This window comes from Armigeres subalbatus, chromosome 1 (assembly GCF_024139115.2).
Source record: "Armigeres subalbatus isolate Guangzhou_Male chromosome 1, GZ_Asu_2, whole genome shotgun sequence".
In the NCBI taxonomy this organism is placed as follows: Eukaryota; Metazoa; Arthropoda; class Insecta; order Diptera; family Culicidae; genus Armigeres; species Armigeres subalbatus.
Window position 1 is genome coordinate 242,169,695 of NC_085139.1, and position 27,892 is coordinate 242,197,586.

A 27,892-nucleotide genomic window follows, 5' to 3' on the forward strand; every position below is an offset into this window, starting at 1 on the left:
GGGCAATGCTATGAATAACCTGAAGTCAAATAGCATGCTAACGTCCGGGCGCTGGTCGGCCTTCCTGTGGAACATCACCGAGTCCCTTGCTCCAGCACATCTTCTCTCCGGAGCCTGGAAAGGAGTAGCTGAAGGAATGAAGAATAGAGGAAACGGTACTGGCTGATAATATACTGGATTGATGAGATAAGTATTGTGAAATAATGTATGGAAATTGCCAATTTCAACCCATCGTCCAGTTAAAAAAATGTAGTAGAGCGTCTGAAAATATTATGTTTAACAATTCACCAAATCCGCTTCCTGGTGTTTTTTGCTGCTGCTTTTTTCGCTGATTTTGCTGTAGAATTCACTTAAAAAAGAATAACCTGTGTAATTTGTGATAAAAAAAATAAGAAAGTGTATAAATGAGTGAAGCTCCAATTTGATATCTCGTGACTTTTGCAGAGGATTAAGGATTTTGGTTGATTGCAATAAAGAACTCTTCCTTACAAGAGTTTAAGTATAATTTACAGTTATCCATTTCTTCTTTTAATACATACCTACCTATCTAGTGTTGAATACCCATATTCGTATACATATTTTTACTTTATTTTTACAATTCTAGTTAATGGTTATTCTCAATTTTCTTTGGAAGATGAATCTCTTCCAACACCACCGTATAAACGTTTCGAAATGTTTATCATCATATTAGGTATGAGGAATTAAAAAAAAACCTCATCTTGACAAATTACAATTATCATGTTAAGTTCTAATTCAGAGAAGCATTTGAGCACCTCCGAAATTCGTAATGATGTGCGACGAGAATATATAGATTGCCATTTGTTTTTCAATAATCAACCCAATCCTCCTGTTCAGACATTGGAATGCAATCGTTTTTCAAAAATAGTTTGGTGAGCCTTTTCTGGTTACTTTTTTGTGTAGTTGAATTTAACTATTTTTAAATACGTAACGATACTTCTTAAAAACGTGATAATTCCAATTAGAATATTTTGGAATATTTTCTGTAAAATTTAATTTAAAAATGTCTAAAATGGCTCCTATTCTATAAAAAAATTAAGGATTTGAACCATCATTAGTTTTCTATTTACTTTATAAAGACTTCAATAAGAATAATTTAAATGTTCTACCATTATTTCTATTTCCACTGCATCTTTCAAAAAATGGTTAGATTTAAAGTTTAGATTAATTAGTTCAACTTAATCATAATCACCCGGCGATAATGAAGAAAACCATAGAACATATTGATTATCAAACAAAGCACTCACATTGTAATGTTTGATACTGCCGTCTTCTTTTCATTTAATCTTTTCAGGATTCAAGAATTCTGATTTTCAATATTTGAACGCTTCCTATTTTCAAATGTTCAAAGATTTTGACTCAATCGTGAACACGGCTAAAACCAAGCAGCCATGACAGTAACAGCAACCGGAACTTCTACTTTCACAACCGCCAAACCAGCCACAGTTGGGACAAAGGCTATCTGCTGGCTTTGCGACCACGTTTTAAATGGAAACAAAGGAGGATCATGAATTCAAAACTCTGGACGAACTAAATTGGTGAGCACGTTCCAGTTCTCTACTTTTCTTTCTCTAATTGCTTCACCAATATATAAATTTATGAAACTGAACACTAAATACGTACAGGGCATCATTTGCTGCTATTGCCGCGGATATTGTGGGAGTCCCAGGTATCCGGTTCACGCTTTAGTTAGCAACGGTGGCTCTTCTCGACCTTCTATTCCCTGAGTAGTTAGTGCGAATAAGGGCGTCCTTGTGAAGTTTTGCTGTACCTGTTATGAATAACTAGTACATCCTATTCCCTACACTTTCTGATGAAATCTATCTTGCTTCAGAAGTGAATCCTTTTTGCAGTACTAGTCTTCATAACAAAAAGGGCACCATTACGGAGCATGAGATCTGATCAAATTATTCGTAGTACTACTTGATCAACACCCCCAGCTGGGTGAGGGATAGAGGATGAAGCACACACACATATCAAGTTACTTATCATCAAATAAATACCCTATGAATATCTGATGTTCTATTAACGACTTTCATTGAGCACATCCTTCGCGTCATCGATTGGAGTTGAAGAATTGGCTCTCAATTCGCAATATGCAGATTTGGTCGGTAACCGGTTTCTGCTGATTAACTCGCTTCATCAACCAACACGTGCGGGTTCATTCAAACTTCTCATCGTTCAAAAATCGACTTTCTTATGGTTTCCAATCGGATCCGTTGCTCATCGATTCCATCCGTTTGCCCCGCTTTTATGTGATTGGTTACTTTAGTCGATAGAAATTCCAATGAAAAGCACTAAATAATTTTCTTACCTGCGAGGGGCCCTCCTTAGCCGTGCGGTAAGATGCGCGGCTACAAAGCAAGACCATGCTGAGGGTGGCTGGGTTCGATTCCCGTTGCCAGTCTAGGCAATTTTCGGATTGGAAATTGTTTCGACTTCCCTGGGCATAAAAAGTATCATCGTGCTAGCCTCATGATATACGAATGCAGAAATGGTAACTTGGCTTAGAAACCTCGCAGTTAATAACTGTGGAAGTGCTCAATGAACACTAAGCTGCGAGGCGGCTCTGTCCCAGTGTGGGGATGTAATGCCAATAAGAAGAAGAAGAAGAAGAAGAACTGGAAGGAAACCAAATACGTATCTGTTGATGAAAAACGCGCGCAGGACATAATTCTACCAGCTCCGGATCTCCAGGAAATCCAGGAGGAGATTGGCCGGCTCAAGAACAACAAAGCCCCTGGGGTTGACCAACTACCAGGAGAGCTATTTAAACACGGTGGTGAGGCACTGGCTAGAGCGCTGCACTGGGCCATTACCAAGATTTGGGAGGAGGAAGTTTTGCCGCAGGAGTGGATGGAAGGTGTCGTGTGTCCCATCTACAAATGGGCGATAAGCTGGATTGTAGCAACTACCGCGCAATCACATTGCTGAACGCCGCCTACAAGATACTCTCCCAAATTTTATGCCGTCGACTAGCACCAACTGCAAGGGAGTTCGTGGGGCAGTACCAGGCGGGTTTTATGGGCGAACGCTCCACCACGGACCAGGTGTTTGCCATTCGCCAAGTACTGCAGAAATGCCGCGAATACAACGTGCCCACACATCATCTATTCATCGACTTCAAGGCCGCATATGATACAATCGATCGGGACCAGCTATGGCAGCTAATGCACGAACACGGTTTTCCGGATAAACTGACACGGTTGATCAAAGCGACGATGGATCGGGTGATGTGCGTAGTTCGAGTTTCAGAGGCATTCTCGAGTCCCTTCGAAACCCGCAGAGGGTTATGGCAAGGTGATGGTCTTTCGTGTTTGCTATTCAACATCGCTTTGGAAGGTGTAATACGAAGAGCAGGGATTAACACGAGTGGTACCATTTTCAATAAGTCCGTCCAGCTATTTGGTTTCGCCGACGACATAGATATTATGGCACGTAACTTTGAGAAGATGGAGGAAGCCTACATCAGACTGAAGAGGGAAGCTAAGCGGATCGGACTAGTCATCAACACGTCGAAGACGAATTACATGATAGGAAGAGGTTCAAGAGAAGACAATGTGAGCCACCCACCGCGAGTTTGCATCGGTGGTGACGAAATCGAGGTGGTAGAAGAATTTGTGTACTTGGGCTCACTGGTGACTGCCGAAAATGACACCAGCAGAGAAATTCGGAGACGCATAGTGGCTGGAAATCGTACGTACTGGACTCCGCAAGACGCTCCGATCGAATAGAGTTCGCCGCCATACCAAACTGACAATCTACAAAACGCTAATTAGACCGGTAGTCCTCTACGGACACGAGACCTGGACGATGCTCGTGGAGGACCAACGCGCACTTGGAGTTTTCGAAAGGAAAGTGCTGCGTACCATCTATGGTGGGGTGCAGATGGCGGACGGTACGTGGAGGAGGCGAATGAACCACGAGTTGTATCAGCTGTTGGGAGAACCATCGATCGTTCACACCGCGAAAATCGGACGACTGCGATGGGCCGGGCACGTAGCCAGAATGTCGGACAGTAACCCGGTGAAAATGGTTCTCGACAACGATCCGACGGGCACAAGAAGGCGAGGTGCGCAGCGGGCAAGGTGGATCGATCAGGTGGAAGATGACTTGCGGACCCTCCGTAGACTGCGTGGTTGGCGACGTGTAGCCATGGACCGAGCCGAATGGAAAAGACTCTTATATACCGCACAGGCCACTTCGGCCTTAGTCTGAATAAATAAATTAAATAATGATGAAAAAAAGTGGAAGAAGTAGAACAAAATTTTGTTGATCCACAAAAGGAGCCTTCCTTAGCGGTAAGATGCGCGGCTACAAAGCAAGACCATGCTGAAGGTGGTTGGGTTCGATTCCCGGTTCGATCTAGGAGGAACATTTCGAGTTGAAAATTTTCTCGACTTCCCTGAGCATAAAATGATCATCGTGTTAGTCTCATGATGAACGAATACAAAAATGGTAACTTGGCTTAGAAACCTCGCAGGTAACAAATGTGGAAGTTCTCGATGAATACTAATCTAGGCGGCAACGTCCTAGTGGGGGAAGTAATGCCAAGAAGAAGAAGAAGATGATACAAAAAAAGAGTAAAAGTGGGAGTAGGGTATATGGCTCAAACCATATTATGCCACCAGACGGCTTACTTGCTTTTGGTTATTACGCCAAGTAATCAAAAACAGCAATAATTGAGCACAATCTCTTATTTAATCAATTAAAAGTGTTCAGAAAATTTTCCTAATCTTAGCTCTGGTGGTTGATGCTTTCTCAGCCCATGATATTTTGATGCATTATTCACTATAAATCGTTTGTAAAAGTCTCAATGTAGACAATTATAATGTGCTACTTTGATATAATAATATAGGTATCGTAAGAGGTAAAATGGCAACGAGTGCTCCCAATATTGTCCCAAAATTTTTGGTTAATCTGCTTTTTCGTTTACTTTCCATGTTTTTATAGTTGACTTAACAACCATTGCACTTCGCATGTATTTCGAATGATTTAAGGACAAATATCGCAAATTAAAAGCATTTCAACCCATACGCACTCAAATGAGATTTGGAACATGCATCGCATCGATATTGCAGCGGTTGAACTACTTCAGTAAACGCGTAACTGATCAAATTCGCTGAAAATTCGAATGGTTGATACTATGAAACTATTAAATCATGGGCAGTTTATTAGTATTTGAAAAACCGATTGATCAACCAACAGATATCACTATCGAATTTCAAAATTGAAACTAAAAGTCAAACACTAAAATGGTAAATGGAAAGTAGTCTAACTACAACCGTTCATCAAATAATCAAAATGCTTTTTCCACCAAACGAATCAACAAAAGCATTTAGTATTATTTTCATATTTATGAGAAAAAAAAGGTTCAAAACCTGGCAAATATTTTTAGACGCTTGTTTACGGATGTGACTCACCAAATTAGCAGGTTTTGGAATGCATTTCAGGCAGGTAATTTTCAGACGTAAAATCGATCACCACTTATCGCTGATTAGCACTGTTGCCGATCCGTTAACGGTGGCTTATCTGAACAAAAACAGTTTGATGCCAAAAACGCATCATCGATAGGTGATCAAAAATAAGAGAATTTCCGCTTTGACATCTTATTGACAAAACTGTCTAGACGATTATCGTTACTTTTAACACTACCAGCCCAAAAAAAGCTCCAATCTTTTATGATATTAGTAATGGGAATGAACGATCTAGCAATTTTTAAGAAAATATATAATACTGGAAAGTTACCGGAGACATTGATGAGAATGATAATACGGGGTGGGGGAGGTGGCAATGCACTATGGGGCGGCTCCATATAAAGTAAGCAACTTTTTCATAACATTGTAAATTAACGTCCAAGTCGGGTGGTTTAATCCCCGGAAATAGGCAATTAACTTTGATTGAACTGAACCTGAGTTGCGTGCTCTTGCCTACGAAATGCGGTCGGGTCTGAGCTTGACGACCGACTGGCAAATAGCTTACACAACCTCACTTGATCAGTACAGTTGCTGATGAAGAATGCACACTTAAATCCCAAATTTCACCTCGGTAATGATTTTTACCGAGTTTGTCCAGTAATTCTTAATTTGAACCGGAAGCTCAGTAAAGAAATTCACAATTTACCGAGTTCCGTAGTAATATATACTGATGCCTCAGAACTCTAAAGTAAAATACTAGACTCGGTAATGTAAATTACCGAATTATTCGGTTTTTTTGAAACTTCCAATTCTGTCAAATAATTCTACGGAGCACTCGGTAAAAAAAATAAATTTTACTGATCATACGGTAGCTTATTAATCGACCTCTCTGTTTCCGAAAGGCTTTCGTGACGCTTGATGTGCCGCCATATTTGTCCACAAAAGTTTTCTTCGAGCTAGTGGTTTCAGCGCTTTTCGTTCATCAAAATTTGCAAATTTCATCCAGTTGTAATGGAAACAATTGCATTAGATCAACTCTTCCGGTAAGTTTCGATAATAATATGAGTATTTTATTCGTCAGTTTTCATAAATAGAATATGAAATTGAATTCAGAATGAACATTTTGTTCTGATAGCCTTCTTTGGCATGATGTATTTGTATTTTAATTCCTCTAATTTTCTCTCATGTTCCAGGAATTCGTTTATTGTGCGCTGATAGTTCGTCCTCTTCAAATTTAATTTAATATTTCGGTAAGTTGAAGCTAAACACTCGCAACCTTGCTCGCTACCAACAAAAAATAAAAACGATTTGAATTTTCAGGAAATCGACAGCATCTGCTGAGTTCGGTCCATTTTTTGCCTCAGGTTGAAAAATTCTACAGTTAAGTAGCACAAGATGTTTTTTGTAAGGAAAACGCCCTGCCAATATAACTCCTCGTTATTCTCAAATCGAAATCAATAAATAAATAAGTTACAATGAAAAAATATATTGTTTTTCTTTTTCCCTCTTACCAAAAAAACGTGAAACTACATTTAATTCGGTAATTGGTACTACGGAGGTCCGTATCTTTTTACAAATCGCCCTGTATTTTTTTACCGAGTGTTCAGTAATTATTACAAATTAGCTCAGTAATATTTGACATTTCGTTATCGGAAGGGCAGAACCGAGGACTCGGTAAACTGTTGAACTTTTTACTGAGCTGACCACCGAGAGCTCAGCTGTTGAGAAATCGGTAATTCATTAACCGAGCCCGTTAAATAAAATTAAGTGTGTGTACAGCCGCCAGACATTCTAAATACTCACGCTCCTCTAATGTGGACGTGTACCATACACATGTGGAAGTGATGGCTTGAGAAATGGATTGCGAGTGATTTGACTATGCGTCCAATTTTTGGGAATCTCGAGCTCGTTCAGTAGCCGCTAGGTTGCGAAGGCCGACGGAGGTCCTTCGTAGCTTAGTTGGTTAAAGCACCAGTCTAGCGTACTGTAGGGTCATGGGTTCGAGTCCCATTGAAGGGAAAGTGGTTACCTCCAATACATTTTCCAAATCAATATCTTCCACATAACGTACATATCCACATATGAGTTTTCATAACATTAAATTTTGGTTTAATTCATGTGTGTAAAGAAATCAAATAATAACTTCGCAAAGAAATCAAATTTGCAATTTTGATTCTTAATCATTTTTGAACCGTGAAACTTTTTGAAGGCACTGGATTTTTTTTAGGTAGGGCTACGTCTGTCTTTTCTATCCAGCTTTTCCACGAGCGGTAATGGCCGCCAGCTTGCCTGCGGGTTTGACTCTGATTTGAGGTTTGTGGAGGTCAACTGTACCAACCGTTCCGAGCATTCTGACCAATGTGGCATATAGGAAGGTGCTGATGAAATGAATTCAAGCCTTCTCATATACCACATCGATCAAAATGCTCGGAACGGTGGGTACAGTTGACCTCCACAAACGTGAAATCAGAGACTAACCCGCAGGCAAGCTGGCGGCCATTACCGCTCGCGTAAAGCTGTATATTGGGGTACACTTTACGATTGCGAAAAACGGGGACCGTCACGAAAATAAACTTGAATATCTCAGCCGTTTCTCGATGGATTTTTAATTTTTTTGGACCATTCGATCAAGGATGAGTCAATACTTTATTAGATTTTTAATTATTTATTATTGATAATTGATAAAAAAGTATAGAAATAGGTAAACCAACCAATCACGTACATGCATCACTAGCACAGACATCAAAAATCAATCACTTGCGGGTTTAGATCTAATCCACAGTTTGAACTAGATTTCACGCAGAGCAGACGCATCAAAGCAATCCAGTTTTCCGCGAGCGGTAATGGCCGCCAGCTTGCCTGCGGCTTAGTCTCTGATTTGACGTGTGTGGAGGTCAACTGCACCCACAGTTCGAGCATTTTGATCAATGTGGTATATAAGAAGGCTTGAATTCACTTGATCAGCACCTTCTTATATGCCACATTGGTCAGAATGCTTGGAGCGGTGGGTGCAGTTGACCTCCAGAAATTTCAAATCAGATACTAAACCGCAGGCAAGCTGGCGGCCATTTCATATGAAGAATGGGTTTACTATGAAAATAGTACTGTTGCGATCCCGTGCCGCCAGGGGTAATGCTTTTGATTTATTATTAGGAAAGCGCATTGGGGAAAGAAAATTGGTTCTTCTCAGGACTAGCATTTTCTGAACAGGTTTATGTAATTGCGAAAATGGACTGTTTCGGTGACATCGGCGTTTGGCATGGAAGCTTGGTTTTGCTGTTAGTAATTCCATCCATTCAAATTTCCGGGCTTAATTTATTGAATACAAGAAAGCTGCTTTCCGGGATCGGGATCGGGATTCCGCAAAGAGCGGTTTAACCATTTATAAGGCAGTGGCAGCTATTATGTCACCAACAAATTATATGTTTTTCTGTTTAATAATAAGAGCTCTACTTATTATTTCTCATGTAGTGACTATATTTACAACCTTGTAATCCCCCAGATGAATGTGAGTCATAGAAATTGAAATGTTAATTTGAGAACGGTTTCTACGAACAGATCGTATGTTTCGAGTGGAAGATGGATTTTCAGTTATAATTCGTTGAAAAATGAAGACAAAGATATACTTTTTCCCATTGGTAATAATTATTTTGAATCTCATGTGTTAGATCATGGCGTGATTAGCGTGAAAAATACTTTGCCTTTCTTGTATATTTGGTTTTTGGATTTTTAACAAAATTGCTTGGGAAAAAAAGTACAAATAACATTCTCCGACATTGTCAGCGGAATCCCGATCAAAATGGCTCGCGCGCCCCGGTAAGCAGCTTTCTTATATACAATAAAGTAATTCCATTAGCTCCGCCCCTTCATTAATCGTTATTAGTGCACATTATATTTACATCCATCACATCATCAGATCACAAAGGGGCGGAGCTAACGAGCTTAATGTATTGAATACAATAAAGCTGCTCTCCGGCGCGCGCGAGCCATTTTGATCGGGATTCCACAAAGAGCGGTTCGACATTCGATGCAGCGGAGCAGACACAGCAGCACGAAGGCGTGGGTAGCAGTGGCAGGCAATGCTGAAGCTTTATTCCAAATTTTGGAGGCTTAGCGAAAAATCATCAAGTGGCGGTCGGACAGTTTCAACGCAAGGTGTCGACAAGCGTTTGAATGCAGTTTGTTATTGGAAAGGCGCATTGGGGAAAGAAAATTGGTTCTTCCGTTGGACCAGCATTTTCTGAAAATAAAGGTTTAATTGCAAAAATGAACTGTTTCGGTGGCATCGGCGTTTGGCGTGGAAGCGTTCGTTTCTGTTAGTGATTGCATCCATTCAAATTTACTGCATCATCTCCCTCCGACGCGCTATCAAATTCGCTATTTACGATTGCGTTTTGTACTTTGAGAAAGTTTATTTCGCATAGTCGGATCAACCTTCTTTTGTATAAAATGGTGACTTTTGTATAAAATCGATGACCTCAATGGAAACTATCTACAGCAACCACCCATCGGCGAAGGTCGCTCGGACAGACAGATGCCAAGAGATAATGTTTTGTTGTTTGAAGAAACTTCGTCTTGAGTCAAATTTCTGTTGTTATTCTTCACAACAATACGCATCTTAGATAACCAACAGCTCATAACCAAATTAAGAATTTTGCGAGAAAATTTCATACGATTCTAAGAATTAGTCATTCTCCAAACGGTCCGTTTTCTGCGGAATCCCGATCAAAATGGCTCGCGCGCGCCGGAAAGCAGCTTCTTATATCTAATGAAGTAATTCCATTAGCCTCGCCCCTTCATTAATCGTTATGAGTGCACATTATATTTACACCCATATCAGATCACAAAGGGGCGGGGCTAACGGACTTAATTTATAAAATACAAGAAAGCTACTGTCCGGCGCGCGTGAGCCATTTTGATCGCGATTCCACAAAGAGCGGTTCGACAAAATTTGATGCAGCGGAGCGGACACAGCAGTACGGAGGCGTGTGTAGTAGTGGCAATGCTGTAAAATGTATTCCAAAAATCCAAATGGTGGATGCTTAGCGAAAAAACATCGAGGACTGTCTGTAATTAATTCTTGAAGCTCTCCTCACTTTGCCACGTACGTACGCTTACATTGCTGGTGAAAACCAAACGTTTCAAATAAATATTTTTAGGTTTGGTTTGACGCTACTATTGACTTTATTTATTTCTCCTTTATTCCGCACATTTTTGAGGATGGTGTTCTCTAGGGTTGTGATGTCCTCTAAAGAAATTCAGTCAAGTGGCACAATTGGAAATTATTTTGTTGGACATTTGTTGTCTCAATATTAGATATTATACCATTCTATAAAGTTCCTTGGTACTATACCACGGAGGCAACTCCAGAATCATTTTCAAAAATTCATTTTGAATCTTCTGAAGTGCCTTCTTTCTGGTATTGCAGCAACAAGTCCACAGCATACAACATGGCTGCGGCTGGTCTAAAAATTTGTTTGTAAATCAAAAGTTTGTTCTTAAGACAAAGCTTTGATTATCTGTTTATAAGTGGATATAGACACTTAATATATTTGTTACATTTGGCTTGAAGGCCTTCAATGTGATTTTTAAAAGTTAATTTTTGATCTAGCAGAAGTCCTAAATATTTTGCTTCGCTAGACCAATTAATTGGAACCCCATTCATAGTGACAATATGTCTGCTAGAAGGTTTCAAATAAGAAGCTCTCGGCTTATGTGGGAAAATTATATGCTGCGTTTTGGAAGCATTCGGGGAAATTTTCCATTTTTGCAAGTAAGTGGAGAAAATATCCAAACTTTTTTCCAATCTACTACAAATGACACGAAGGCTTCGCCCTTTGGCTGAGAGGCCCGTGTCATCTGCAAACAAAGATTTTTGACACCCTGGTGGTAAATTAGGTAAGTCAGAAGTGAAAATGTTATACAATATGGGCCCCGATATGCTGCCTTGGGGGACACCAGCCCTTACAGGTAATCTATCAGATTTAGAATTCTGATAGTTTACCTGCAGTGAGTGATCTGATAAATAATCTTGGATCAGTTTAATGATGTACAGAGGAAAATTAAAATTCATCAATTTTACAATCAAACCTTCATGCCAAACACTGTCAAACTGGTGAAAATCCAAGTAATTCAGAAATTTCAATTTTAATCTCATCCAGTGATTTGTCATCACTGGGGAGACCTTTCAAAACGACTTTGAACAATCGCTCAGTTTTGTCGTCGTATGTGAAGAACTTATGGCGCTTCTCAGTTAAATACTGAAGAAGACGTTTGCGATCGTCAAAGGATCCCGGCAAAACGCGGCAGTCACCCTTCCTAGCTATCTGAAATGAAACCTTGATCCCCTGAAGGTTACTCAAGATTTCATTCCGAAAGCCAGAAAACTCGGCAACAGATACCACAATTGGCGGAATCCTTTGCTTTTTCGCATGAATCGAATCACCTGGGCTAGGGGTATATTCGATTTGCTCAATTTCATCATTAATCAAATCGAACTGATTGCTCAGTTCGATTGGAGAAAATTATTTCCGATATTAGAGTTAGAAGGAATATCTGAATTCTCGAGCTTCCATCTGTTTTTTCCGGGCTTTGGCAGGACGTTCTTGAAACCTGGATTCTTTGAAGGAAGTGGAGAATTCAGAGACTCCCCCTTCCTCTTGTTTTTGTTAATACTCATTACTGAGCGTGGAGACGTGACCTTCAAAGAGGTTTTTTCCCAGAATGGTGTCCCTGCAGGATTACCACCGCTTGTCGGAATTTTACTTCCGCAAACGGGTCCAACGTAAAACGAAGGCACGGGTCTATGATATATAAAATATACATTTTTCGGGGTTGGCCAAATTAGACACTAAGGTAGCCAAAACCAGTACACTTTCCCAATAATAGTTTTTATAAACAAATTCCACTAAAGCTGATACATTTTTGGATATCAACCCAAAAGCAAAATATATTTTGCGATATTTGTCAGAATATCATGCTGCTCCGTATTGATTTCAGAGTTTTGTGTTAGATAGTAGATGATGAGTGCTTTTCATATTTTCACACTCTGGAGCAAGTCAATAAATACTTAAAGTCCCTTGTGAGTGATAATTGATTATCGAAGCGACTCAATAAATAGACATGCTCAATTGCTGATACTCATCAAGCTCAAGCCCATTTACAGTTGTCAAATGCAAAAAATTGTAATTCAAGTCTTCATTTTTCCATTCGTATATCAAGAGTGTCACGAGAAGTAAAGACAATTGCCAAACCGTAAATTTCCCAGAATGAATAAGGAATCTAACCCAGTCACCTTCAGTATGGACTTGCTTTGTTGCATGAGGCATTCTATATCAGTATGAGGCCGTACACTAATTACGTAAGCATTTTTTCTGGGTTTTTCAACACAACCACCACCCCCCCCCTCCCTCAAGACAGGACAATAAAATTCAAATCAATTTGAAATGTAGTAAAGGTATTATTTCGAAATTCAATTCATTTAGAATATTATGTGGAACATTTGGTAGAATTATCTGGAGAATCTTTGGAATATTTTAAAGGTGGGTGAGGGTAAGATCTAGGAGTAATCGTTGCAGTACGAAATGTAGAAATCGTGTTGAAGTGCACGTCGGTTTGTGAGATTTTCCTTCATCGCAAGATAATTCACGGAATAAATATAAGTTGATAAATCGTGCTTCATTAGTGCGCGTCGATTCGGTTGGAGTAACACAATTCAGTATGCAGAAGCGACCGAGCCTGCATTGTATTAGTTTTTCTTTTCTCTTCGTCGCAGAACCATGAAGTTTGTGTGCAAGTTTGTTCGTGTTTTGTGTTGGACGCAGTACGGTCGCGCGGTTATCAAAATGTATGATACTGAGTGGGCGAGTAAATTGGATAGTGAAAAAAATCAGTTCAGTGCAGATTTGTTCGTATTTTGTATTGGACGTAGAACGATCGAAGATCGCGTCCAGACGTGTTTTTTTTTCAGTAAGCAGAACGATCGGCCGGTCATCAAAGTTTTGTTCTGCTTTGTGCGGTAAGCAGAACGCTCGGCCGGTAATCAAAATTTTGTTCTGCTTCGTGCGTGTGAGTAAATTTATTGAAAAGTGAATTTATTGAAAAGTGCGGTAAGCAGAACGATCAGCCGATCACCGAAATTTTGTTCTGCATTGTGTGGCCTTTAATATTTTTTTTTCATTGTTTTTTTATATTTGTTTTCATCGATCAAACTACACGCTATACACGGCACACCGTTTACCAAAACGAACCCTGCCACACTCCCTACCCCATATATCCAACATCCCAGTGATTTCTCGTGGAAGTGCAGATGACTCGTCGGCTTCTATCAAAGCGAGTATCACATCAACAATTTCCTACCTATTCCCTAATTGACCTGCATTCGGACACGGCCGGCGCTGGTATTGCTTATATTTGGGTCACCAGTTCTTACACAATGAAGATGATGTTAGTCCCAAACTTCATCTGTTGGTTCTCTGTGTAACTACAGCTGACCTGGCAATAACGGATAGCAACCGTGGGCGGTCAATCATGCTCATGCTCACAACAACCCCCCCCCCCTCCCCTCTATAGGATTTTTCACATACAAATATTTTTTTATTTCTAAAGGAGCACAAGTCAAGCGAAACTGGTTGCGGCAACCTTGTTGTGACTGAATCTGGTCACCATATAAGTTACTATGATCTATGTGCAACATGTGTGCTGCTCGGGTTATATGGAACGCATGAAAATGGCAAAAACCTCATCCCTCCCTAAGTACTTACGTAATTAGTGTACGACTCCTATGTGTTGTCTTTACTGACATGCTTGGAACGGTTTCTTAGAAGAGGCCTTTGAACGGTGGCTATAAAAAAAATCCAAACTCGTTTTGTGTTGCTCCTCGTCATTCTTTGCAGTTGATTAAGCTTTCTCGACGAATAAAGTATCACGATTGGAAGCTTGGAACATGGAACTGCAAGTCGCTAGGCTTCGCAAGTTGCGACACGAAGGCACGGTCCATGTCATCCGCGAAACAAATAAATTGACTGGATCTGTTGAAAATCGTACACCGGCTGTTACACCCTGCTCTCCGCATGACACCTTCAAGCGCAATGTTGAACAACAGGCACGAAAGTCCATCACCTTGTCTTAGTCCCCGGCGCGATTCGAACGAACTGGAGTGTTCGCCCGAAATCTTCACACAGTTTTGCACACCATCCACCGTTGCTTTGATCAGTCTGGTAAGCTTCCCAGGGAAGCTGTTCTCGTCCATAATTTTCCATAGCTCTACGCGGTTTATACTGTCGTATGCCGCCTTGAAATCAAAGAACAGATGATGCCGTACAGAAAAGATTTGGTCCGTTGTCGAGCGGCCGTCAACGAAACCGGCTTGATAACTTCCCACGAACTCATTTACTAATGGTGACAGGCGACGGAAGATGATCTGGGATATCACTTTGTAGGCGGCATTAAGGATGGTGATCGCTCGAAAGTTCTCACACTCCAGCTTATAGCCTTTCTTGTAGATGGGGCATATAACCCCTTCCTTCCACTCCTCCGGTAGCTGTTCAGTTTCCCAGATTCTGACTATCAATTTGTGCAGGTAAGTGGCTAGCTTTTCCGGGCCCATCTTGATGAGCTCAGCTCCGATACCATCCTTACCAGCTGTTGTATTGGTCTTTAGCTGGTGGATGGCATCCTTAACTCATCCTCAAGGTGGGGGCTGGTTGGCTTCAATCGTTCGCTGAACTGACGTAGTCATCTCCTCTGCTGCCTTGACTTTCACTGCCTGTACTCTCAGCGCCATTCAAATGCTCTTCTTAGTGCTGCTTCCACCTTTCGATCACCACACGTTCGTCCGTCAAGATGCTCCCATCCTTATCCCGGCACATTTCGGCTCGCGGCACGAAGTCTTTATGGGATGCGTTGAGCTTCTGATAGAACTAGTGAGTTTCCTGAGAACGGCACAGCTGTTCCATCTCCTCGCACTCCGCTTCTTCCAGGCAGCGTTTTTTTCTCCTAAAAAAGGCGTGTCTGCTGTCTCCGCTTCCGTCTATAACGTTCCACATTCTGCCGGGTACCTTGCTGCAGCGCGACCGCCAGCGCTGCGTCCTTCTCCTCCAGAATCTGTCTGCACTCTTCGTCGAACCAATCGTTCCGTCGACTTCGTCCCACATACCCGACGTTGTTCTCCGCTGCGTCGTTAATGGCTGCATTAACTGTATTCCAGCAGTCCTCAAGAGGGGCCCCATCGAGCTCACCCTCTTCCGGCAACGCTGCCTCGAGATGCTGCGCATATGCAGTGGCGACATCCGGTTGCTTCAGTCGCTCTAGGTCGTACCGCGGCGGTCGTCGGTACCGAACATTGATGATGACGGATAGTCTTGGGCGCAGTTTAACCATCACCAGATAGTGGTCAGAGTCGATGTTAGCGCCACGATATGTCCTGACGTCGATAATGTCGGAGAAGTGCCGTCCATCAATCAGAACGTGGTCGATTTGTGATTCTGTCTTCAGTGGTGATCTCCAGGTGTACCGATACGGAAGGCTGGGTTGAAAGTAGGTGCTGCGAATGGCCATATTCTTGGAGGCGGCGAAATCAATTAGTCGTAGGCCGTTTTCGTTCGTCAGCCGGTGAGCGCTGAACTTCCCAACAGTCGGTCTAAACTCCTCCTCTTGGCCAACCTGAGCGTTCAAATCTGCTATGATGATTTTGACGTCGTGACTTGGGCAGCTGTCCTACTCACGTTCCAGCTCCGCGTAGAATGCGTCCTTATCATCATCAGTGCTTCCGGAGTGTGGGCTATGGGCGTTGATTATGCTGAAGTTGATGAACCGGCCTTTAATCCTCAACCTGCACATTCTCTCGTTGATCGGCCACCACCCGATCACGCGCCTTTGCATATCGCCCATCACTATGAAAGCTGTTCCCAGCTCATGTGTGTTGCCGCAGCTCTGGTAGATGGTATGATTACCTGTAAACGTTCGCACCATTGATCCCTTCCAACAAACCTCCTGCAGCGCTACGATGTCGAATCCACGGTCCGTGAGCACATCGGCGAGTATGCGGGTGCTCCAGATGACGTTGAGCAATTTGAAGTTATCCGAACTGAGTTTCCCATGGCTCGTCACTTTTCGTCGCTGTGATCTTCACAGATGGTTCCGGTCCGTATTCTCTTGTTGATTATTCGTTGCGTAAGTTTTTTAAGGCTGGCTTGCAGGGCCTGACACCAAACCCCCTAAATTTCCGGAGGACCATGGTGCACATTTTCACTTAGAGTCCCTCGCTGGCACTCGGACGATGTTCAGCCGCCCTCTCCCTAATATGGAGAGCAGACGATGTTGTGAGGCGCTCCTAATATGGAGAACATTTCATTTTATTTATTCATACACAGACGCTCAGTAATATTTGCACCTCCTCCGGAGAGGAGCAAACCCGCCCCCTTCCCTGTCAGCATACAACCTTAGCTCCCACCGGGATTGGTTACCCGATCTTCCCTAAGGTTGCTCGTATCCCGGCCAGCGCCACGAGGAGGTAGGGATAGAAGTTGCTGGGTAAGAGGCTAAGGACCGCGAGATGGGGTCTATTTTATTCCTTCAGGTACGCGAAGTACCAATGGTACGCTTTACCCAGCATTTGCCGTGCCGACCATGTGTGTGTACGACCTTCTAAACTGGGAACCGGACTATTGGGCTGGACCTCAGCCATCTCCAGCTCATGGGATGTGATGTAATGGAGAGTAACGTACAGAAGACGCGTAGGTAAACGTCGATTCCCATCTGTATATGGCATCCATTTACAGTTGGGACTGACTTGTGGTTAGCGGCACTAAACGATTGTAAAGACAATTCCCCGAAAACCAATTCCCAGATATCAGAGTACAGTGTTTTCCAAGAGAGTTTGAATTCTACAACGGCTGAATTTTTAAAAGTGGTATCGCGAAAGCCAATCGACACTACAGCGTAACGCTACACCATAAGGAAGTAAATTTCAACGAGAAATTAGGTCTGCCTTGGAAAATTAGCTTCGGGGTCATATGATTAAACGTGTGTAAAATTATTCTCACTAGACTACCATTATTCTCACTAGACTACCGGGGCAGCAGGGACCATGTCCAAGGGCTTGACGACCCCTCCCCAGCTGTCTGTGAGTCAGGGAAAACTGCCTAGGGCGTGGTGGGATTTAGCAGTGGGCTCTGCTAAAATCCCTCCCAAAAAACCACAAGTGCCCGTAATCAGACTCTATCAAAGCGACTGTGTGCCGCTTCAAAAGCACAAGCCCAGGGAGTGCTACTGGCACATCAGGGTTGATACCAGTAAGACCCTGATTATGGCATACTGGTTGCGTGTATTGGTCTTGTATTTGGATATTGTTATATTGTGAAGCGAGGGCTGGCAGTCTGACATTCTACTCTCTTAGTAGGGCCGGGTGACACCGACTCGAAACGGCGAGTGGGCTAATGGCTAGGCTGTCTTCCGTCTCATAAAACCGTGGCCCGCGCCTTGCCCAATCCTGCCATCCAGTTTTGCCTACTGGGTGGGAGTAGGCTCAGATGCCCTTTCCTGACTTGCGCTGATCTGGCTCTGAACACGCAAGTGTCAACCCTCGCATGGCCTCCCTGCTTACAGCATACAGCAATGAGCATTGAACGTAATCAGTCTTTGGAGTTGGAGGTGACGGACCCCTTTGCCAAAAGGGGTCTAGCGAGGTCCCCTATTAAAGAGGGGGCGAGTGGAGTGACGGCTGCTGCTATTGGCAGCACCGAAAAGTCTCCAGTGGTGGTGGGGAGTAGCCCTGCCTGCACGCCTGACGAGCCACTACCAGGGATACGGGTGGTGCCCGAGCAACTCGACGAGATCATCAAGTTCGTAAGCGGCAGGCAGAACACCAACAAGGAGCTTAAGCAGAGCCTGTTGGTGCTCCGGCAAGCTGTTCGTGTCGCAAGACAAGAACAGGACGCTTATATCAGGCGTGTAGCGGCAGCAGAGAAGGTAGCCAAATGTACGCAGACCAAGGCCCTCTCCTCCCCTAGCGGTGTTACTGCGGTGAAAGAGGCGACCGCCCTTACGGCCAGTGAGGGCAAGAAAACGCCAAGTTCGAAGCGACCCAAACGCGCTAACATTTAGGCGAAGCGTCGCCTGGATGGTGCACCGGAGCCTGAAGGGCGTGTGCCCAAGAAGGCAAAAGGCACTAGACAGGCACAAGTTTCTGAGCCACAAGCTGACCCCAGCCAGCCATCGGTACTCGCCGAAGGGGATGCGAATCCTTGGCAACTAGTCAGTAGGGTACGGAAGTCAAACACCCCTCGACCTACGAAGAAGGTGAGAGACAGAGGCGAGGCCTTGTTGGTGAATACCGACAAGGCCAAATACGCCGATGTCCTGAAATCGCTGCGAGCAGCCGATAGCCCATCGGCCCTGGGCCAGGACGTGCGCAGCGTTAGACGTACCAAGAACGGTGTAATGATCTTGGTACTGAAGCGTGGCGCGCAATCCAGCGGGGTGGCTTACAAAAAGCTTGCCCAGGAGGTCCTGGGTGACGCCGCTTAGGTCAGGTCGTTGGATGCGGAAGTGACCCTCCAGACGAGGTCACGACCGCGGAAGACGTCGTCTCTGCCGTCAAAGAGCAGTGCGGCACAGAGGTTGAGCGGTCCTCTGTACGTCTAAGAGGGGGATTCTTTGGTACGCAGGTAGCCTACCGGAGGCTGACGCCAAAAAGGTCACTGAGAAAGGGAAGCTGAAGATCGGCTGGTCAGTATGCCCAGTAAGCGTGCTCCAACCACCTTCAGTGGACAGGTGCTAACAGTGCCTTGAGTCCGGGCACAAGTCTTATGACTGCAAGGGTCCAGAACGAAGCAAGATGTGTCGTCGCTGCGGCGAGGAGGGACACAAGGCGCAGGAATGCGACAAGGCACCTAGGTGCCTTATCTGCGCCTTATCTGCGCCAGTAAGGCCCGGAACCATGCTATGGGCGGGCCTGCGTGTGCCTTCGGAGAAGCCAATCGGAAAAAGCCGTGCAAGTAACACAGCTGAATCTGAATCACTGTGCACCTGCCCAGCAACTGCTGTGGCAGGCGGTCTCGGAGTCAAGGATCGATGTCGCCTCCTGTCCGACCCGTACAACGTCCCTGCCGACAATGGCAACTGGGTGGCGGACGGGTCTATGTCGGCGGCAATCTGCACAACGGGAAGGTACCCCGTTCAAGAGGTTGTACACTCCTCCGCGGAGGGTGTCGCGATAGCCAAGATCAATGGGGTGTTCTATTGTAGCTGCTACGCCCCACCAAGGTGGCCAATGGAACAATTCAACCAGATGTTCGACAGGCTATCGGCCGACCTAGTAGTTCGGAGCCCGTTCGTTATAGCGGGAGACTTTGATGCTTGGGCAGTGGAATGGGGCAGCCGCTGCACTAATCAGAGGGGACAAGCGTTACTCGAGGCATTTGCAAAACTCGACGCAGTGCTTGTCAATGACGGAGCCAGTAGCAAATTCCGTAGGAATGGGGCCGAGTCATGGATAGATGTATCGTTTGTCAGCCCCAGTCTGGTCTCGGACCTGGACTGGAGGGTAGACGAGGGCTACACCCATAGTGATCACCTAGCAATTCGCTTCAAGATCAACTATGGTGTGCAGCGTCCGAGAGCGGGTGATCCCTGTCAGGTCCGTGGGTGGAAGACCAATCACTTCGACAGCGAAGTTTTCACCGCGGCCCTGGGACTGGAGGCCAACACCGACAGTCTAAGCGGGGATGCGCTGGTAGCTGTCCTATCACGCGCATGCGACGCTACTATGCCGAGGACAGCCCTGCCAAGAAATGGCAGACGGCCGGTATACTGGTGGAGTGCCGAAATTGCAGCCCTACGATCAGCCTGCCTCAAGGCTAGACGTAAGACGCAACGAGCCCGCACCGAGGAGGAAAGAGCGGTCCGCCGGGAAGTGTTTCAAGCTGCGAGACTGGCCCTTAACAAGGCCATTAAGAGCAGCAAGAGAGCGTGCTTCGACAACCTGTGCGAGAATGCCAATGCGAATCCGTGGGGTGACGCCTATAGGATCGTGATGGCCAAGACCAAAGGGGGCTCTTCACCCCCCGAACGGTCACCGGACCGGTTGGCGAGGATTATCGAAGTACTCTTTCCGTCCCGAGCCACAAGTCCCTGGCCTCCTCCTGTGCTGCAAGGCGCTGAGAGTGTGGCCGAAATGGTGGCTCCGGTGACGAACGAAGAGTTACTCGCAGTGGCTAACACTCTTGCGATGAACAAAGCTCCAGGCCCCGATGGAGTTCCAAACAGTACACTTAAGGCAGCGATCATAGCGAACCCGAACATGTTCAGGCTAGCTATGCAGAGATGCCTGGATGAGTGTTGTTTCCCTGAGAGATGGAAAAGGCAGAAGTTGGTACTGCTGCCGAAGGCCGGAAGCCTCCGGGTGACCCATCGGCGTACAGACCAATTTGCCTGATCGACACGACGGGTAAACTGCTCGAGAGGATCATCCTCAACAGGCTCACCCCTACACAGAGGGTACGGATGGCCTGTCGAGTAACCAGTTTGGCTTTCGGAAGGGTAAGTCCACGGTGGACGCTATCAATTCAGTCCTCAAGACTGCAGAGGTAGCGATCCAACGGAAAACGCGAGGAATTCGATACTGTGCGTTGGTGACACTGGACGTGAAGAACGCATTCAACAGCGCAAGCTGGGATGCCATCGCGCTCTCGTTACACCGGCTTGGCTTGCCGGTGGGACTGTACCGGATGATCTTGGAAAGCTACTTCCAGAACCGTGTGCTGCTAAACGAGACCGATGCCGGTCAGAAAAGTGTTCCTATTACCGCAGGTGTCCCGCAAGGGTCAATCCTGGGCCCGGTACTATGGAACCTGATGTATGACGGGGTTCTGAAGCTAAAGTTCCCTCCTGGTGTGAAGATCGTCGGCTTTGCTGACGATGTAACCCTAGAGGTCTACGGGGAGTCAATCCCCGAAGTAGAGCTAACCGCAGAACATGCGATCAGCACTGTGGCGGACTGGATGAGTGCGAGAGGCCTTGAGCTCGCTCAACATAAGACGGAGGTGGTTATCGTCAGCAACCGTAAGTCGGCACAACATGCAGTTGTACACGTGGGAGACGTCGCGATCACTTCAAAGCGGAGTCTGAAGATTCTTGGGGTCATCATAGACGACAAGCTTACCTTCGGTAGCCATGTCGAATATGCGTGCAAGAAGGCTTCAACTGCTGTGGCGGCATTATCGAGGATGATGTCCAACAGCTCCAAGGTGTGCGCCAGTAGACGTAGGCTACTGGCAGGCGTTGCCGCATCTATTCTTAGGTACGGCGGCCCGTCCTGGGCAAAAGCACTGGGGGTAACCAGTTACCTGCAGAAACTGGAGAGCACCTACCGCTTGATGTGTCTCAGAGTGATATCGGCCTACCGCACGGTATCGCGCGACGCATCCTGCGTGATAGCGAGTATGGTGCCAGTCGGGCTGGTCATCCGGGAAGACGAGGAGTGTTTTGACCTACGTGGCACCAGAGGAGCCCGCGAGCGTACCAGGGTGACTTCCACCTACCTCGAAAGGTAGGTGGACCCACCGGCTGATTCCTAACATATCAAGCTGGGTGGGGAGACCCCATGGGGAGGTTCACTTCCATCTGACACAATTCCTGTCAGGCCATGGCTGTTTCCGACAGTACCACCACAGGTTTGGGCACGCGGAGGTCCCCGTCTGCCCTGACTACCCAGGTGTTGACGAAACTGCAGAGCACATACTGCTCGTATGTCCTCGTTTCGACGTCAAAAGAAGAGCAATGCTAGACGTTTGCGGCCGGGACACAACTCCGGATAATCTTATTCAGAGGATGTGTCAAGCGGTGGATAAGTGGAACGCAGTCTCGACTGCAACCACTCAGATTGCCTGCAGCTTTCAGAGAATCTGGCGCGCCGAGCAACAATAGACAAACATGACTAACATGTGATTGGTTAGTTAGTGCGAAAGTGCCGAACGCGGAGAAGTGTGTGAATGGTCTGTCCATGCAGAGGTATTGGCGCAGTGGGTGGCAACCGAGATCGTCACCTCGAAGCATGGCAGAAGTGTGAATGAATAGGTGTATGTATGGACTGCACACGACGCGCTGGGAGTAGCGCAGGAATGTAGGTTCCTGTGACTACTGATACCCGCGGCGTGGCAGAGGAGTGTGGGTGAGCATCCAAGTCTCACATGGTACAGAAAGGAATGAGTTGAGTCGAGTTGAGCTAGTCTCATATGGCATGAACGAGGTGAGTCAGACTCACATGGTATGTCAGAAGTGGGAACCTAAGCGAAACGTCCCACAAGGGATGCCAGAGGGAGTGTTAGGTCGAATGACTCGAGTAGTATGTGTCAGCGCGAACTGAATGAAAGAGGTGAGCAGTCTCACATGGCACGATAAAGGTGGGCATACAAGTTAGTCCCACATGGCATGAGAAGGGTGGGCACATAAGTCAGACCCACACGTCATGACAGAGGTGCAACAGAGTATGTAGGGTGTGTTTGAGGGTGCGATAGGCCGAGCACCCAAGTCAGACTCGCATGGGACGGGTGCCTGTGTGAGCGAGAATGAGCGAATACGTTTAGTACTGCCATCCCCCAGAAGTAGTACTGGGAGGTAGTTCCTGGGGGAAACGATGGTGGAGCCCAAGGGAGTTTAGTCGGTATTACCGGTATGGTCGAGTCCGACACTCCAGTACACTTCCGTGTGGTAGTTTGGCAACTACAATGCACGTGTACTGGGTTAGTATGTAAATGCATTCTCCCTTGTAAAAAAAAAAGACTACCTAAGACTATCTAAGACTACAACGCCGTTAGAAGTAGCTCTGCTACATCCTAAGTAACAATTGATGGGTTCATAGCGCTCCAGGAGAAAGCGATCTGCTCTTTAAGTATGCTATAAAACCGCAGCAAAACCCTCGCTGTCACTATATGTTAACAGCTCTCGTGGCCAATTTCCTCCTGAACCACATTATTCGGAGCCGCAAATCTGATGTCGAATTTATAACTCATCGAACACTAATTCTCATTCCAGCCCATTCTCGGCAGTCCACGACACATCGAAAAAAGTCACGACTACGAATTCCTGAAACCATGGCTTGGCACCGGCCTACTCACCAGCCAGGGCAAAAAGTGGCATCCCCGAAGAAAAATTCTAACGCCTGCTTTCCACTTCAAAATCCTCGATGACTTCGTGGACATCTTCCAGGAGCAGAGTGCCGTGCTGGTTCAACGCCTGGAGCAGGAACTGGGCAACGAAGAGGGGTTCAACTGTTTTCCGTATGTGACCCTGTGCGCCCTGGATGTCGTTTGCGGTGAATTTAGTGTTTCTTGAGCACGTGGAAACTTGTGTAAGAAAGTAATCGGTCGTTTAACTTTTCAGAAACTGCGATGGGACGCCTCATACACGCTCAGAAGAACTCCGACTCGGAATATGTAAAAGCTGTTTATCAGTAAGTTTCAGTTGGGTAAACTGACCTTGCTAATTTTTAATTGAGATATATTTTATCGCAGAATCGGCGCTATCGTTCAGAATCGCCAGCAGAAGATCTGGCTGCAGCCAGATTTCATTTTCAAGCGTACCGAAGACTACCGGAACCACCAGCGATGCCTGTCAATCTTGCATGAGTTCTCCAACCGGGTGATCCGAGAGCGCAAGGAAGAGATCCAGAGGCAGAAGCTTACCAACAACAACTACAAGTCGGCAGAGGCAGCAACTAGTGTCGACGGAAACAACAACGCCGAAGAGTTCGGTCGCAAAAAGCGGTTGGCATTCTTGGATCTGTTAATCGAAGCATCGCAGGATGGAACCGTCCTCTCCAACGAGGACATTCGCGAAGAGGTGGACACGTTCATGTTCGAAGGTCACGACACAACGTCGGCAGCCATCTCGTGGATCTTGCTGTTGCTGGGTGCGGAACCAGCGATCCAGGATCGCATCGTCGAAGAGATCGATCATATCATGGGCGGCGATCGGGATCGGTTCCCCACGATGAAGGAGCTGAACGACATGAAGTACCTGGAGTGTTGCATCAAGGAAGGCCTCCGGCTGTACCCGAGTGTTCCGTTGATTGCCCGCAAGCTGGTCGAGGACGTCCAGATCGAGGACTACACCATCCCTGCCGGCACGACAGCGATGATTGTGGTCTACCAGCTGCATCGGGACCCGGCCGTTTTCCCCAATCCGGATAGGTTCAACCCGGACCACTTTTTGCCGGAGAATTGCCGCGGACGGCACCCGTACGCGTACATCCCGTTCAGCGCCGGTCCACGGAACTGTATTGGGCAGAAGTTTGCCGTGCTAGAGGAGAAATCGATTATTTCGGCAGTGCTGCGGAAGTACCGGATCGAGGCGGTAGACCGGCGGGAAAATTTGACGCTGCTGGGTGAGCTTATTCTGCGGCCCAAGGATGGCTTACGGATAAAGATCAGTCGGCGGGAGTGAACACATTGCGTTCGAGAGTATCATTCTTTATTTGTTTTTTTTCTTATTAAGGTTTTTAATTTTAGGCTCTATACGTTTTGTGTTTTCATGACATAATGTTCATTGAGTTTGTATATTTTGATTATGAATAATAATGGTGATAATGACGGATGAAAGAGAGAGTGGAAGGAAGAAAGCAGCGTTGCGGTTGAAAGTGTTGTTTGGATTATATTCGCTGCTACAGTTCGTACCACACCGAAATAAAACTATTCAGTGCAATAAAACTTCATAAAACAACATTCTTCAAGTCGTTATTTGATTGATGACAAGCATGATATAATCTTGAAAACCTTTCTAGAAATGCAATACTTCGGAATAGACTTTTTCCCATCGATTATGATCCATCTTTTAGAGTTCACGCTGTTCATCCGTGAAGGGTCTTCCAAATAATTATATTGGTAACAAAGCAAATTTGATTTTCGTCTGAATGTTGCAGTACGTAACCTGGTTGCTTAAGCTATTGAAGGCTCAATCCACATTATCAATACGTAATCTAACCAGGCGGTAGGCAGTTCTTCATCTTCTCAATTGCCATGTTGGATCAATGGATGCTCATTTGATAAGCTGCACCCATCTTTCCCATTAGTTTTATTCTTTTTCAATTCATTCGAGGCCCTCTTAGCCTCATACAGTGTTGATAGTTCTACAGTTTGACCGAACATTACACATAACGGGCTGCGTGCCATTGACAATCGGATAAAACCTCGGCATATCGTTCCGATTCATGCCGTTCTGCACTACAGATTTTACCGTTAGTGTTCAATACATGCCACTCCCTAGTAGCACAGTTCAGATCGATTTGGTTGCAGCAACCCAATGTGATTGGATTTGGTCGCATAAGAGTCACAGTGAGTGACATGTGACAAGTGTGCTCGGGCTTCTGGCGATGTCACTCTTTCACTGATGTCGTCAAATGCGTTAGCACATCCTATCCTCTCGTCCAGCTTCTGGCGGTTCTGATAACCTAACAGACGGCTACTTTACATTCAATGTGAATAATTGACAAAAACAATCAAAGCCTTGCTATCGTTGACTGATTCAAGATTTGCAAAGCCTGTTATTTGTCTTTCTATCTTCTGCTCGGGGTGTTCCCATAACCGGTGGCCTTAACGCATTCGAAAGACCAACGGTCGAGTTCTATCTGCCCAAACAATTCTTGACATATCTCCTCAGAAGACACTCGGATGGAATAGCCCTCCTACGATTGCTCAAGAAACTAAAACGGAACTATCTACGCGATTTACTTTGCAATATTTCTTTGGTTTGTTAGTTTCGTGTTGAACAAAATTCGGATTTGGATTGAAATGCAACTCTTTTAGAACATGGCCATTTGTACCTATTTTCTAAAATATTTGCGCAGGGTTGTCTCTTCGTCGACTTGATGACTGGTGATTAGGTTCGTGGCAATAACGGCGAAGCTGTTCTTGATGACGATGGGTGCAAATGGCCTCCGATTTGTTCGAGACAATTGCAATGAATGTGCTTTTTGAGTTGATTATCATTTCCGGACAAATGCTAACCAGGTGCCAACGTATCATCACACGGCTCTGCCTACTTTGTTTTTGCTTTGACCGCCCGAGATGAAATGGATCCCCTTAAGGACAGGCCTCCAGGAACCCAAAACTAATTCCACTCGCGTTTTCAAGGGCATCACAATCAATACGGAAGCAACGCTCAACTGTCATTTCGGCACCAACATTTGTAAACAAAAGCTTCTCACATCGCTGGAGGGTTAATTTGAGCCCACCTACACGGAAGAAATAAACTACCCAATAGTGAGTTTAATTCACCCAACCTCGAACATCCGTACGGGAAGCCAAAATTGAGTAAGTAGGGTCGAAGTAGTTTGCCTTTACTCCCATGTTAAAAAAGTACCCAACGGAAAATTTATTGACCCAAATTTAAGTTTAATTCACTCAATTTCGACCTCAGGTAATAAAACTCAACATTGGCTTCCCGTATTGAACTGGCGTCGTTGGATTGTTTGGCTCTTTTGTTTTTGACAACAAAAGAAAGAGTGGATGAAAGCGAAGAGAAAAAATAACTCAAAAGTAAGTTTAAAAGTACTCAATTTTGGGTACTTTTTTTCTTCCGTGTACGCAATCCAATACCACTGATGAAAGCATCGAATCCTCTTCTTTCATCTAATGGTGCTGGATTACGTGGGTGAGCACAAATTAGCCCACCAGAGACGTAAGAAGCTCTTGCTCACAAAAGCAGTTTCGCCCTTTTGAAATGTTGATGCCGATTTTTATTATTTCACGCATGCTGCGACGCAGAAAGACTGGAATACTAAAAATGACAGTTGTGCGTTGCTTCCATATGGAGTGCAGTGCCCTTGAAAACGCGAGTGAAAATAGTTTTGGAATCCGAGAGGCTTGTCCACGCACAATGGATACGTTTGCGTACGATTTGACAAATTTCCCATGAAAAACTGTCAAAACGTACGGAAACGTATCCAAAGGTCCCCGCTTTACCGCCGGTTCCAATTCGGTACCATGTTATACAATTGACTACGTACTCAAAGGGTTGAGCCTTGGGTCGTGCTCTCTCCAGCACAATTAGTAGCGTTCGTGAGTTTAAACATAGTAAGCGTTGATGTCCGTTATGGGCCCAGGGAATAATTTCCATAGTTACGACAGTTGCTTCAGTGAATTCTCGATGCATTCTCCGTACACGGTCATCGTTACGTCATCGGCGAAACCCCTTAGCTGACTCCTGGCGGGAGCTTCAACTTCAGCACGCCATCCTACATCAAGTTCTACAGCAGTGGACTCAGGATCGATCCCTGCGGTACACATCGCAGCTCGCACACTCGTAGATCCAGCACGCACTGATGAATGCATTCCGCACGTCGAGTGTTATTACAGGCCATTCACAAATTACGTAACGCAAATTTGGACAATTTTAGACCCCCTTCCTCCCCAACGTGTGAACAGCCCCTCACTATGCAGTAACGGATCCCGCATCCTCCA

General features: G+C 45.3%; 1 protein-coding gene and 1 long non-coding RNA gene across 2 annotated transcripts in view; both read left to right on the forward strand.

The window, feature by feature from the left end:
- Positions 1–25,154, forward strand: part of LOC134207153 (cytochrome P450 4c3) — a gene marked incomplete at its 5' end in the record, with an annotated part of 46,589 nt that extends 21,435 nt beyond the window's left edge. Inside the window, 3 exons of the mRNA XM_062682873.1 lie at positions 23,469–23,748; positions 23,817–23,886; positions 23,948–25,154. Coding sequence (XP_062538857.1) covers positions 23,469–23,748; positions 23,817–23,886; positions 23,948–24,878 — 1,281 coding nt within the window. The remainder of the gene's footprint in view (positions 1–23,468; positions 23,749–23,816; positions 23,887–23,947) is intronic.
- LOC134212136 (uncharacterized) lies at positions 6,338–6,881 on the forward strand. The gene is made up of 3 exons (XR_009979197.1): positions 6,338–6,478; positions 6,629–6,685; positions 6,756–6,881. It is a non-coding gene; the product is annotated as an uncharacterized LOC134212136 (long non-coding RNA).
- Positions 25,155–27,892: the final 2,738 nt, after the last annotated feature.